Raw genomic sequence first — 12,779 nt, forward strand, 5'->3', positions numbered from 1 at the left:
ATAGGACCTGGATTTTTGTCCACTTTTGATTTTCGAGGTCAGGCGCCTCCATTTGTGTGCCAGTCGATCGTATGGAGCAATTGCTGCCATCTTACTATACTTCTATATAATAGATTCACCCTTCTGTCTTATGCATGACAAGACATTGCCTCGTGAAGTAAACAATGGTTGTTGATTTTTGATTGGTTCCTGTTATTGTGGACCTTTTTTTTTTTCTTCTTCTGTTTCTTCGTTTCGAGTCAGATTGATGCTTGACCAAAAACCAGTCCTACTGTACCTACTATTCAACACTCAAACATTCGTTGCAGATCGGCTTGATTACAAAGAGTGTTTCTCGTATCAAGTCGGTAAACATGGTGACTTCCTCCCATCTGATTATCACATCGGCGTGGCGCTTCTCAGGGGGTTTTGAGACGCGACCCCTGTGCCTGCTGCCATCCTGTTCTTCTTTTCCGCATCCTGTTGACAGATGCTTTCGGCAAGTGGACTGCCACAAAATGACTGCTCGACTCGTACGGCCTTGGCATCGAGATCCTTATTCAATAGTATATCTTGCTGATTTGTGTTTAGTATCTCTATATGTATGCATGCGTATACGACGTTTGATTGGAGACGTGACGTCTTGGGACTTAGCCTTCAGAGTCTAACTGCCATCGCATCTGCGACTCGAACGCTATTGAGGGGGTATTAAATCGTATTTGCTGTCTAAAGTAACCTGGTAGGTAAATACCCAGGCACTGCCTACGTGTCCCTGGTTTCGAAGACTTGACTCGCAATTTGGCGTCCACGACAAACCTGACACTCCGTTTCTCTTTGTTTATATCATTTGTTTATTTCGCGGACTTTTACCATGCTTCCCAATTCCTTTTTTTTTTTGGAGTCATGATCTCCTCAAGGTGAGATGCCAACCACGTTGATCAAGCATGGCCTAGTGTTTGGGCTTGTTTTGGCAGACTAGGGTATAAATACAGTCCAGTGTTAGATGAGGGAATCCACGAATCATGAAAAATCGCCCGAAATTGAATGTCTTGCAGTACGAATACAGCTTACCGAATAACTTATTAATCATTTGCATCGACGAAAGCCTTTGTTTCTTATTAATACCTCCGGGCTACACTACTCGGCTTTCGCACAAATTTCCAATAGCAGTGCTCAAGAGGGGATTTTCCGATATGCCAAGCCCTTTTGTGTTTCTCATGTATATAATGTGGTGTACCGTAACTTTATTACGTGCCTATATTACGGTCACGCCCACCATCTGATTTCAAAGGAATCAACTGGTTGATGGTGGATGCTGCTTCAGGCCAGAAGTTGGAATCATTAGCGGCTCCCGGATTTTCGGATCAGAAACAAGCAGATGATGAAAGCAGATCAGAGCCTCAAGTATGGCATCCGCATGCGGGGGTTCTGAATTTATGGGGAAGCGAGGTTCAAAGCGCTCAAGAAATTTCTGTCCTCAGGTTTGCATAGGTAGGTATGGGTTTTCTTGGCATGGCACCTGGTCATGTGGTTGGCTGTTAACTCAATTATTGTTAGCTTGGTGCCGTCATAACCTTAACGTACCTCTAACCTGCCTTGCCTACAAAGTTGATACCTATACTGAAAGGAAACCACTGTAATTTACCTTATCTACCTACCTTCCATAACCTGTCTATTACAGAGCAGGTATTAACTCTATTTTATGGATATTCTCAGCCATGTTGAACACGCCCCGTTAATAATTGACACCTTTAAAAGGCATGACAACTCCCGAGGCTCACTTTATTGCAGTATCCCACTCTCAACCCTGCTTATTTTCTTCATTGCTTTTTCTTGTGCTTTTTTTTTCTTTTTCGTAATAACATATATCGAAATCTTGTCACTGCCAGTCATACGTCCTCGGTGGTTTTCAGGACGCTGGATATATTTGTTGTGCAATGTTAATTGCTGATATATAATATTGGAAGTGTAGATCCCAAGCCAATGCTATATGTATGGTATGAAGGTTATAATACACGTGACAGTGGACGTACATCTGTGGATAGAAAGGGTTGTGTAAGCCCTCACAGCGGGAACCTGCCTTGGCTATAGGTATGAACAATAAACAAATACAGTTGTGTTTGGCTGCAGCTGACGAAGATGGCAGGCGACCCATTTTAATCATCTAGACGCTAAATGCAATCGGAGAGTGTTTAGATGAGATGGAAATGTATTGGCTCTCCATACTATAGTACGTATTTCGCACCAGCTAACTTATTACTCCGTAGAACAGTTCTAGTAGGCACATTGGATATTTAAGCTCGCATCGGCTCCACTTGTAGACATGCTGCGTGGCATGCTTGCTTACCAGGTATGTACTGTGCAATAATTTGTACCGTACAACAGGTACAGTACAGTACAGTATTACCTACGGCCGACTGAGGAACAAAGCACCCGCGTCCTGCACGCAGCCTTTAGCGCGGTTCTCTCCCCAAGTGGTGATTAAATTTCGGAGAATGGCGGGACCGCTTACCTCACCCACCACACACCTTAAACAAGCACCCTTTAAGCCCCCATGGCTACCACAAGTAGACTAGCACGGACCAACAGAGGCTTCGCAGCCCACTCAAACCGCATACACCACACACCTCTGCAGAGAACCCGCGAATATCTTGGCATCACTGGGTGTGGGCCTTCCCCCTAAGTTGCTGTCAATACTGGTAAAGTGCAGTTGCTTGCACTACCCTACGTGACTTGCCTACGTGGTAACTGCCTACCTACCCGCCTGCCTACATGCTACCTTAGGTACCTACCTTACGTACCTTCCGCAGTACTTCTGTACATAGTCCATACCACTTGGTAGTACAGTATCTCCACCATACATATTTATTTGGTGCCTACCGGCCAGGGTGCCGCTGCCAAGGAGTGGGGACGGGAGGATGAGAACCAGTCCTGTCGGTGCACTGACCTTTTCTTGGCGCGCAGCGGCGTTTGCCTGACCTGACCGCAGCTGCTATGGGATGTGTTCTAATTTTTCGCCCATCCGTCCTGACTTTCGTGGCCCTTGTTCCATGATACAGCCCATAACTTCTCTTGACTTCCATCTCGTGGCGCCTCTCCACGGTTTGGCAGTCGCCCCCTGAACATCCATCAATCCCATCATCGCAGCCAACCAAACTAGCATCATCGCAAAGCGCGTCAATTTCCGCTTTCGACTCTCGACCTGACCTTCCGAGCAGGCCTGGAGTCCCGCATTTTTATTTCATTTTCGCTTCTGCGAATTCGCGACCTCGACCACCAAAAAAACCGAGGACGTGGTCGATTACGCGCCCGAGATAACATCAGACACGCACCCGATCGACCATCGCACGCGGCGTGAAAAGTGCCGAAACAATCGCGACAGCTGCTTTTCTTGATCGCGTCGTCGCTTTCAATTCCCCTGGACCATTTCAGAAATTCAATCGCCACTCCTGGCTCTCCGTATACGTCGCGTCACGTCGCACAGCGCGAACAGAATAGTCGCTCGCTTGCACAATGTCGATGCATCCGGGTTACCGGGGCGGAGCTGCGCCTCCGCAGCCGAATGGCCCCTCTCGACTGAACGAGCTGCTGGAAGGCATCAGGGCCGAGTTCGAGGCTTCTGCGCGCGCCGCCGAGAATTACGAGCACCAGAGTACGTAATGTCACCATATCTGCAATGCGGCCTCAACAACCCGCTCGCAAGGGTTGTGCGCCAAAGCTAACCGTCTTGTTCAATTTCTACCCTCAGTTAATACTCAGATCAATGAAATGCACATGGTCCGAGAAAAGGTGTACCAAATGGAGCAGACACACGTGCAATTGAAGGCCAAGTAAGTAGGAGTTCAGCCGCGGAGCGCCCAAGCATCCATATGCACACCGCCGAAGCCTTCACGGCTACAAGCCACCTGCTAGTATTCATCTAACACTGTTGCTTTTACAGGTATGAGGAAGAGCTTGCTCATCTCCGTCGCCAGCTGGAGGGCCGAGGAGGAGGCATGCCACAGGGAGCCATTGGAGGTCCCTCACAACACGCAGGCCCCGCGCAGCCCCCCAACATCGGTGTCGGCAACAATGTCTTTGGTGCCATCATGTCTGGGCAGACTGGTCAACCTTTGGCACCACCTCCTCCGCCTCCGCAGGAGCAACAGCCGCCACAGCACCAGATGGCGCAACCTCCGCCCGGTCTGTCCGGCCCTCCGCCTCCGCCACCACCCCCATCGCAGCAGCCGCCATTCCAGCAGTATCCCCAGCCGCCCGGTCCGGGAAACTTCCCTTCACAGCCCCCTCAGAGCACCGCCTCTCCAGGCCCTGGTAAGCGTGGGGCTATAGGAAGGCCTCCTGCGGGCGGCCCGGCGACTCCCCAGATCAACAACCCGATGCCATATCCAGGCCCAGGACAGTCTCCGCAAGTCCCCAACCACCCGACCCCTGACCACCCCCGAGGACTTGCACAACACCAGCCGCCCCAGCCGCCGCCTGGCAACGCCCTGGGTGACCTTGATATCGAGCGTATTCCCTCGCACTTTAAGAAGAGCCGAGACGATTGGTGGGCCATCTTCAACCAGGCCGTGCCTCGTGTGCTGGACGTTGATCTGGTACACACCCTTCAGCATGAGAGTGTGGTCTGCTGTGTGCGGTTCAGCGCAGACGGCAAGTACGTCGCAACCGGTTGCAATCGGTCTGCCCAGATTTTCGACGTCAACACTGGCGAAAAGGTCTGCGTTTTGCAGGACGATAACGCAGACACTACTGGTGATCTCTACATTAGGAGTGTTTGCTTCAGCCCCGATGGCAAATACCTGGCCACGGGTGCTGAGGATAAGCAGATCAGGGTAAGTGAAATCTGGAAGCAGACGACTTGACTGAGCTCTAGCTGACTTTACTGGAATATCAAAAGGTTTGGGATATCACCACCAGGACAATCAGGATTCAATTTGCGGGACATGAGCAAGACATTTATTCGCTTGACTTCGCGCGTGACGGCCGCACGATTGCTTCCGGAAGTGGAGACCGCACCGTCAGGCTTTGGGATATCGACAGCGGCACAGCCCTCACGGTCTTTACGATTGAGGACGGTGTGACCACAGTAGCCATATCCCCAGACACCAAATATGTCGCCGCTGGCTCCTTGGACAAGAGCGTTCGCGTCTGGGATCTCACGCAGGGTTGCCCTGTGGAGCGTCTTGAGGGACCTGATGGCCACAAAGACAGTGTCTACAGCGTGGCGTTCTCTCCTAACGGCAGGGACCTTGTCACCGGAAGTCTTGATAAGACCATCAAACTGTGGGAGCTTGCCACACCTCGCGGCAACATGCAGAACCAAGGATCTAAAGGTGGCCGCTGTGTCAAGACCTTTGAGGGTCATAGGGTATGTTATTATTCGACCGATTCCAAATCCCCAGTACTTACTCCTAACACTTGATTTCTCCTACAGGACTTTGTTCTCAGTGTCGCCCTGACCCCTGATAACCAGTGGGTCATGTCGGGATCCAAGGATCGCGGCGTCCAGTTCTGGGATCCTCGCACAGGATCAACGCAGCTCATGCTGCAAGGCCACAAGAACTCGGTCATCTCGGTCGCACCCAGCCCAACTGGTGGCTTCTTCGCCACCGGTTCCGGTGATATGCGCGCTCGTATCTGGTCTTACACTCGCATGGACAACCGTATGGCGTAGGATGCATCGCGTGTTGGATCGCCATCCCTACACTCTCTAAAGTTCCAGTACGAAGACTGCTCGGATGACGGTTATGACCACTCCGTGTCAGGATATTGAGGAGAGGCGCGGATCTTGCTGCTGTTGATGGATCCAATAAAAGTACGGGCTTGCTCGTGTTTTTTGAGAGCGGGATGACCACGTGCCTGGGATGCAAGTTTGGGTAATTGGTTCGCGCGCCCACATAGCACCATCGGCTTTGGTTGCACAGGCTTAAGTTTGTTATAGTATTACTTTCGATTATGCTCAGGAAATGAGGAGTGGCGCAAGAGATGGTTTCTTTGGGTTCTTTTTTATTTTCTTTTTTCTTTTTTCGGCTTCAGAACGAGCGGGGCTTCTCTTGTCACGTCAGGTCGTCGACTTGGCGGGTATATAGCCCCGAGCGACTGCGGCGTGACTGAGGTGAGGAAGCAGAGTTGTATCTAGTACGTGTCCTTATTGTATTCCCAAAAAAATCCAAGATCCACCACTGGGGTTTGCAGATAACATATATCATAACATTTTTCTGCTGTCGAACAATGTTCATGTCGTCTTCTACACCAGTACAAACTTGTCAAATAAGTGCTGTCAGGAACCGAAGACATGTCTTGGCGTCTTGTGGCACCAAGACGGACTCATGTAACCACACCAAGTTGCCTGTTTCTGTTCGGAAGTGTTCATTACTGGCACTTTTGAGATATTTTGATATATCTTTCTGTCTTGTTGTCATGTTTGTCCTGGTTTACATCAACGTGCTGAACAAGTCATCAAACTCGTCACCCTTCTTTCTTTTCTTCTTCTTCTTTGGCTTTTCTGTTAGTTCCAAGTCCATCTCCTTTCGTGCCGTCTTGGTCTTGTGCCTCGACTTCTCTTCGTCCGCCAACCTCGACTTTGCTAAGAGATCCCCAGCCAACGATGGCCCACCCAAGCCTGACGCGAATGCATGGTCCTTTTTGCGTTTACCTGTGTCCTTTTTTAATGGCCGTTTGCGTTCGACGACGGTTGTTTCTAAAGCCTCCATAGAATCATCGGCGAGTTTTGGCCTTGCCAGATCCTGCCCCCGATCGTCGGAACTGTCCCGCGTCACCGCCTCTCCGAGGTCGTCTAGGGGGTTTGAAAAGCCCGCCTGCAGGCGAGGAGACGAGCGGTCTTGACTGCCTTGCTCTTGCCTGGGTATCACGACGCCCATGTCGATTTCTTTATCCTCTGCCGCTGCCGACACCTCGAACTCCTGCTCTGTGCTGTCTGCTGGGAGTAGGAGGGTTACAGCGCTATGCACCTGAGCCAGGACGCCGAGAAGGAGGAGGCCCAGGTGAGCGAACTGATTATCTGCAGCCAGCTGGGTGATGGCTCTTTTATTTTTTATTGTTTGAGGGTCAGCTATGATATAAATACAGGACAAGAAACGACATGAGAAGGTAATACAACAAACAGGCCCTTGACGACCGCATGCCAAAAATAAAATACGTACGTGTATGCCTTGGGGATGAGGTAGTCGCCCATCCACCTGGCCTTGGCTACGGCACCGGCCGTGACGTCCTCGTCGCGCAGCTCTGTCCGTTGGCGTTTGCTCTGCTTCTTCTTGCTGCTCTGCAGCATCGAGTCGCGCTTGGTCAACGCATCCAGGGCCGGCCGTATCTCATCACGGGAGAACTTGGCAGTGTGCCGGCGGAGCATGTCGAAGCCGGCCCACCATTTCGACAGACGGTGCTGGTTCTTGTGCTTGTAATTGAACTTTTCGAGGATTTCCTGGGCTGGCGCTAACAGGGCTGCAGCCTCTTCCAGTTTGGATGTTGACGAGCTGGGGCCTGAGTTCATTTCGGGCTTTTTTTTTTTTATGCGCCTTCCTCTGATCTTGTCTTTCTACTTGCTTCTACATCTGGAGGCCAACCCAGAAAAATACAAGAAAGTGGAATAAGCAGTGAGATACAAAGTGCGACGTCACCTTCGGAGACCTTGGCCTGTCTCGGGGCGTCGTGCGATTTCTTCAAATTGCACAGATGGTCTCGCGCGGTACATGTGCGACAGTAACAAGGAAGTTTTGAAAGACCTTGTAGCGCATGTATGTGGCTGGTATTATTGGCCAATATTCGATTTGGGTGGTGTTACGATGTCGACGATCTTTGTTTTTGTTGTTGCTGGGTTCAGGTGGTATGAAAATGTTTGCGTAGTGGGCCGGAAAATTGCACATGAGTTGGATTTTATCATGCAACAGTTAGTGTAAAAAATTGATCATGATCAAATAAAATAAATAAAGGGGCAAACAAAGCAATAGAAAATGCACCCAGATAGATCAGACGTGTCTGTCTATCCACCACCACTGTAATTACTGTGGCGGTATATCCATTTCAACCATCAAGACCCGTATAAAAAGTTGATAGATAGTTGGAACGACATAATACTACCAGTTCAAGACAGGAAGTATCATTTGCCGTCCTGCCGTCGTCTCCTGAATCTAATCAACCAGTCTCCAGCACTGAAAACTCACGGGAACAGCCTCGACCGGACGGTGGATTCTTGTGGGGCAGGCTACGGGGCATCTTCGGTGGTTGGACAATTGAGAACCCCTCCGGCTACTACTCCCTTATGTTACCTACGGAGTACGTACTACATGCATTGTACTGTTTACTCCTTTGTCGCGGCGCGACTTGAATCGCACGCATGCATTTCATTTGGGTGCCAAAAGTTGGAAAATGTTGGGTAGGTATACAATGTGCCGCTCGACGGGAGCAATCACTCCGGTGAGTATGCGACTAGTCTAGTATTCCTCTTACAATAGCTACGTTAGGGTACGTTAGTTGATATGTGAGTAAACGATATGGTCGGTGGGTTACAATATCGAACGCCTCTCTCATACCGTGCCCAGTCGAACGAGTGACGTTGTTGATCGACCAAACCAGGATCTCATCAGCTGTCCCCGCAAGCCGCAAAACGCGGTGGATCAAGCGAGCGTGCCCAGCAAATTTTTAATCCTTACCAATAGCAAATGAGATTTTTTCGGGCCCAAAAGCTTGGGGGCAAAAAAACGTACTTCGTACATGTAAAACTACGTAGGTAAGGAAGGTAGGTACGGTAGGGCCGTCTGATAAGGTAAAACTTGGCTTGTCCTGCTAGGTACGTTGCAAGCTTGGCTTGTTCGAGCGCCTTCTCGTCCCTAGTTGATTGCTTCCACCAGAGATGGAAAGTCGATCTCAACCTAGCTGCAGATGGTTTGCTCGCTTTAATCCGAAAGCCTCACATGTTATAACCTAATAAAATTGCAGCTTTTGTCGGATGAAGATCTCGGGCAACGCTAAGTTTCTGGCTAGTTCTACTGAGTACGGTACGGTACTACCTTAACGTACCTACCTAGGTAGGTACCTAAGGAAGTGCCCTGTCCCTACCTTGGCCCAGGCGGGTATTTCAGTAGGTGAGGTACCTATTCTGTATGATTTCAGGCGGCTCCGGCACTGATAACAACAACTGGGTCGGTCTCCTCCATTGCCATCACACACAGCAAAACGTACCGTACCTATGCAGGTTGGTAGAGCCTGGGCGGTCCCACCGCTATCTTGATTTTCTTGCTACGCTGTGGTCCCCTGCTCGACCCCATGATTCGATTCATGCATTGTCAAGGTTTGCATGCAACGATAATTTCACAGCAAGTAGTCTAAAAACTCCGTGATCTTAACCACCCCCACTCGACCAACTTCGCCTCGCCTCGTGGGCTTTGGGATTTTGTATCCGACCTAATCCAGTTGTTTGTCTCGTGACCTATAACTTCTCACCTTGTTGCCCAGACTCAAAAGAAGAGGGAGCTATCGCCACTCACAAAAAATTCAAAGTACCAGGGAAAGCCTACAAGCACAGAAACGGTAACAAAACAGCAACACAACAAAAGAGGACCTTCTTGGATTTATATAAATAAACAAAAGCTTCTTGTCGACTCAGGCGATAGATTCGCCCGGAATGCCCTCATCCTCGCGGAACCCGTCCACCTGGGACGAGTACGATGGAGGCATTTCGCCACACCGGACTGGCAGTATGTCCTCAATGGGTGGGAGAAGTGGCCGAAGCGTCCAATTCCGGGATCAAGAGAATGAATCGCTGTTGGACGATGATCAGGAGCGACGCGGTAGTGATCAGGATACCGAATGGGCTGGCGGACTACGGAGGAGAAGGTAACCAATATTTTATTTGTTTCACTCCAACCTTATATTATGCATGAATCTTGTCATTGGTCAGGGTCTCTCATGCTAACCGTGATTGGACTGCCCTACGCAACAGAAGTTCTGTCGGCATGCGGCTCGCCTCCATCGCCGACATTGGTGGTGTCAACAGTATGAGGTCCTTCACCCGCAGTTGGGCGCGTGCTGCCGGTTTTGCCGAAGTCATACCGCAGCGCCCTTCCTTTGTATTTGCCCAAGATCAAGCGCCGATGCAGCCAGGCTCTACCGATGAAATCGTGTACAGCCGGAGCCGGTCAGAGGGCGGCTTCATGCGTCCAACGCTGGAGAATTCTGGCCCGTCCCTCCTCCGGCAGCACTTGGAGGCCGGGAGCTCGGTCGATTCCAACAGTGCCGAGGGCGTCTTTGACGAGCGGGATGCAAGCCCCTCGACGTCCCTAGAGCCGCAGCAGAGCGGGGATGGGATCGACTTTAGGGAACGCGAGCGCAAGGCACTCGACAGCGAGATAAACAATGGTTTCCGCATCGGAAGCTGGAGTGGAGGCTCAGGCTCGGGCAGCGGCTCTGCAGGGAGGTCACAGTCTATCTTTGCTATCCCACCCCATCTTGCTGCGCCATCGCTTGGCGGAGACCCGGGACCATATGGTACATCCTATGGCTCCCTAGGTTCGCAGCAAAGCCTCAACTATGGCACCGTTCGATCTTCTGGCCGAGAAGATTCCCCGGCCCGTGGCGTCTCGGTAGCACCAAGTGCTCGGGGCTCCGTCTGGGCTTCGGCGCCTGAAGAGGGCCCCGATGCAGAGGTGCAGCCTATCCTGGTCAAGGAGGTTGAACAGGATGGCAAGATGGTGCTCACTGTTGAGGGCCAGAGCACTCTGCCCCAGACAATCTTCAACTCGATCAATGTGCTTATCGGCGTTGGGCTGTTGTCCCTTCCCATGGGTATCAAGTACGCCGGCTGGCTGTGCGGAATAGGATTTCTCACTTTTGCAGCTGGTGTTACCATGTACACCGCTGGGCTGCTCTCACGCTGCATGAATCTCGATCCAAGCCTGATCACTTTCAGCGACCTTGCCTTTATCAGTTTCGGCAGCAAAGCTCGCGTGGCAACCAGTATTCTCTTTACTCTGGAGCTACTGGCAGCTTGTGTCGCGCTGATAGTATTGTTCGCCGACTCTCTCGATCTCCTGTTCCCTGGACTCCTGACAGTTACTCAATGGAAGGTTACCTGTGCAATCATTTTGATGCCTCTTCACTTTATGCCGCTGAGCCTTTTGTCATACTCGAGCATTCTGGGCATATTTTCGTGCTTTTCCAGTGAGTAAAAGCATGGTTAACTTGAGAACACGTTTTGTCGTTACTGCAATCCACTGACATTGTATTTGTTTCTTAACCCATAGTCGTTCTCATTGTTGTGATCAACGGTCTTATCAAGCCAGATTCGCCTGGCTCTCTGATCGAGCCAGCGGCCACCTACTTGTTCCCAGCTAACTGGCTGACTCTGCCTCTGTCCTTTGGTCTGCTCATGTCTCCGTGGGGTGGCCACAGTGTTTTCCCCAACGTGAGTCTTTCTCAGAACCCAATGTTCACTCACATGTAGGAGCCAAACTGCTGATACCTGGCAATTCACAACAGATCTACCGAGACATGCGTCATCCTTACAAGTACAAGCAAGCACTCAAAGTGACATTCTCATTCACGGTGAGTTATTCCCAGGAGGCTCTGTCTTTTACGGACAAATAAAGCTGACAAGCCACCAAGTACTGCCTTGACGCTGTAACCGCCGTCGCCGGTATCCTCATGTTCGGCGACAACGTCGCAGATGCCATCACCTCCAACATTCTTCGAACAGAGGGCTACCCTCGCGCGCTCACAGTCTTGATGTGCTGCTTCATTGCCATCATCCCCTTGACCAAAGTCCCGCTGAACGCGCGGCCTATCATCACGACACTCGAAGTGGTGATGGGTGTCTACCATGGTGCTGGTGGTGACCCGCATGCCCCTGTACAGATCTCTGGGGACCCGGCGCCACCGACGGGTTCGAGGAAAGTTGTCATCATGAGGGCTGCCATTAGGATCCTGACAATTTTGTCATTCCTGGTAATTGCCATTTTGTTCCCTGAGTTTGACAGGATCATGGCGTTCATGGGTAAGTTGATGTTACGGGATATTAAATTGACATGACTACTATTGCTAACGAGGACACTGGAACCACCCACTATAGGCAGCGCTCTTTGCTTTAGCATCTGCGTGACGTGAGTAACCCTACCGGGAACCATATACCTTGGCTACCAAAGCATTTCCATTGTGTCAAGAGAATTACCAACTAACATGATCTGCAGTCTTCCCATCGCTTTCTACCTAAAGCTGTTTGCCTCCGAGATAAGCGCAAGGGAAAAGGTCATAGCGTGGGTCATCATGTTAACGTCGTGTGTCATGTCCCTCGTGGGCACCGTTTGGGCATTCCTTCCCAAGAGCCTCATCAGCTCCGCGTAAGGGGAGGATTGTTGACGCTTGGATGTCATTCATATCCGGCAAAATCCTGCTGAGACGGGATGTCCGTGTTTGTAAAGTTGTTTAAATGCCAGCATGTTGCAACGGCAGTTATTTGCAAGGGAGGAAAAGAAAAGTTTGTTTTTTTATTGTCATGGAGACTAAAATATAGTCTGGCTCAAGTATTAATCGGTGGGTAATGGCTGGTGTCTGGGGATTTTCTGGCCTTGAACATCCAAGGATCATACTGTGTTCAACATTTACATCATTTGGTATATACGTCCTTATTTGAAATGGCAATAGTATCAAAGATGATACCAGCTAGGGTCTCTCGGACCTGGACCGTGAGGGATTTAGTAAAACGACTGGGAACAAAGTCGTTTATTTTCTGAACTATGTCGTCACCGATGGAATCACGTGGTCAAAGGGGACATACCCAACGGAATAGA

At 50.4% G+C, this 12,779-nt stretch overlaps 3 protein-coding genes across 3 annotated transcripts; 2 read left to right on the top strand and 1 right to left on the bottom strand.

Moving 5' to 3' along the window:
- The first annotated feature begins 3,035 nt into the window (after window positions 1-3,035).
- Window positions 3,036-6,189, top strand: PgNI_04581 (uncharacterized protein). Its single transcript, XM_031124626.1, has 5 exons — window positions 3,036-3,631; window positions 3,728-3,809; window positions 3,920-4,811; window positions 4,877-5,347; window positions 5,414-6,189. Exons 1-5 carry the CDS (start codon window positions 3,493-3,495, stop codon window positions 5,651-5,653), a joined length of 1,824 nt encoding a protein of 607 aa, XP_030983509.1. The 5' UTR covers window positions 3,036-3,492; the 3' UTR covers window positions 5,654-6,189.
- Window positions 6,190-6,354: 165 nt separating this feature from the next.
- On the bottom strand, window positions 6,355-7,489 carry PgNI_04582 (uncharacterized protein; the record flags this gene model as incomplete). The annotated part of the gene is made up of 2 exons (XM_031124627.1): window positions 6,355-7,023; window positions 7,143-7,489. 2 exons carry the CDS (start codon window positions 7,487-7,489, stop codon window positions 6,414-6,416), a joined length of 957 nt encoding a protein of 318 aa, XP_030983506.1. The 3' UTR covers window positions 6,355-6,413.
- A 2,011-nt stretch (window positions 7,490-9,500) lies between these two features.
- Window positions 9,501-12,583, top strand: PgNI_04583 (uncharacterized protein). The gene is made up of 7 exons (XM_031124628.1): window positions 9,501-9,831; window positions 9,938-11,154; window positions 11,238-11,398; window positions 11,473-11,538; window positions 11,599-11,986; window positions 12,062-12,092; window positions 12,180-12,583. Exons 1-7 carry the CDS (start codon window positions 9,620-9,622, stop codon window positions 12,331-12,333), a joined length of 2,229 nt encoding a protein of 742 aa, XP_030983507.1. The 5' UTR covers window positions 9,501-9,619; the 3' UTR covers window positions 12,334-12,583.
- Window positions 12,584-12,779: the final 196 nt, after the last annotated feature.

The sequence above is a fragment of the Pyricularia grisea genome (assembly GCF_004355905.1).
Source record: "Pyricularia grisea strain NI907 chromosome Unknown Pyricularia_grisea_NI907_Scaffold_2, whole genome shotgun sequence".
Classification (NCBI taxonomy): domain Eukaryota; kingdom Fungi; phylum Ascomycota; class Sordariomycetes; order Magnaporthales; family Pyriculariaceae; genus Pyricularia; species Pyricularia grisea.

Excerpts from the sequence above, each read along its gene's own strand:
- PgNI_04581 (XM_031124626.1), top strand. The coding sequence starts at position 3,493 with ATGTCGATGCATCCGGGTTACCGGGGCGGAGCTGCGCCTCCGCAGCCG. Across the intron at positions 3,810-3,919 it reads CACGTGCAATTGAAGGCCAA|GTATGAGGAAGAGCTTGCTC; the intron begins GTAAGTAGGAGT and ends TTGCTTTTACAG. Across the intron at positions 5,348-5,413 it reads AGACCTTTGAGGGTCATAGG|GACTTTGTTCTCAGTGTCGC; the intron begins GTATGTTATTAT and ends TTTCTCCTACAG.
- PgNI_04583 (XM_031124628.1), top strand. The coding sequence starts at position 9,620 with ATGCCCTCATCCTCGCGGAACCCGTCCACCTGGGACGAGTACGATGGA. Across the intron at positions 9,832-9,937 it reads GGCGGACTACGGAGGAGAAG|AAGTTCTGTCGGCATGCGGC; the intron begins GTAACCAATATT and ends CCTACGCAACAG. Across the intron at positions 12,093-12,179 it reads TGCTTTAGCATCTGCGTGAC|TCTTCCCATCGCTTTCTACC; the intron begins GTGAGTAACCCT and ends CATGATCTGCAG.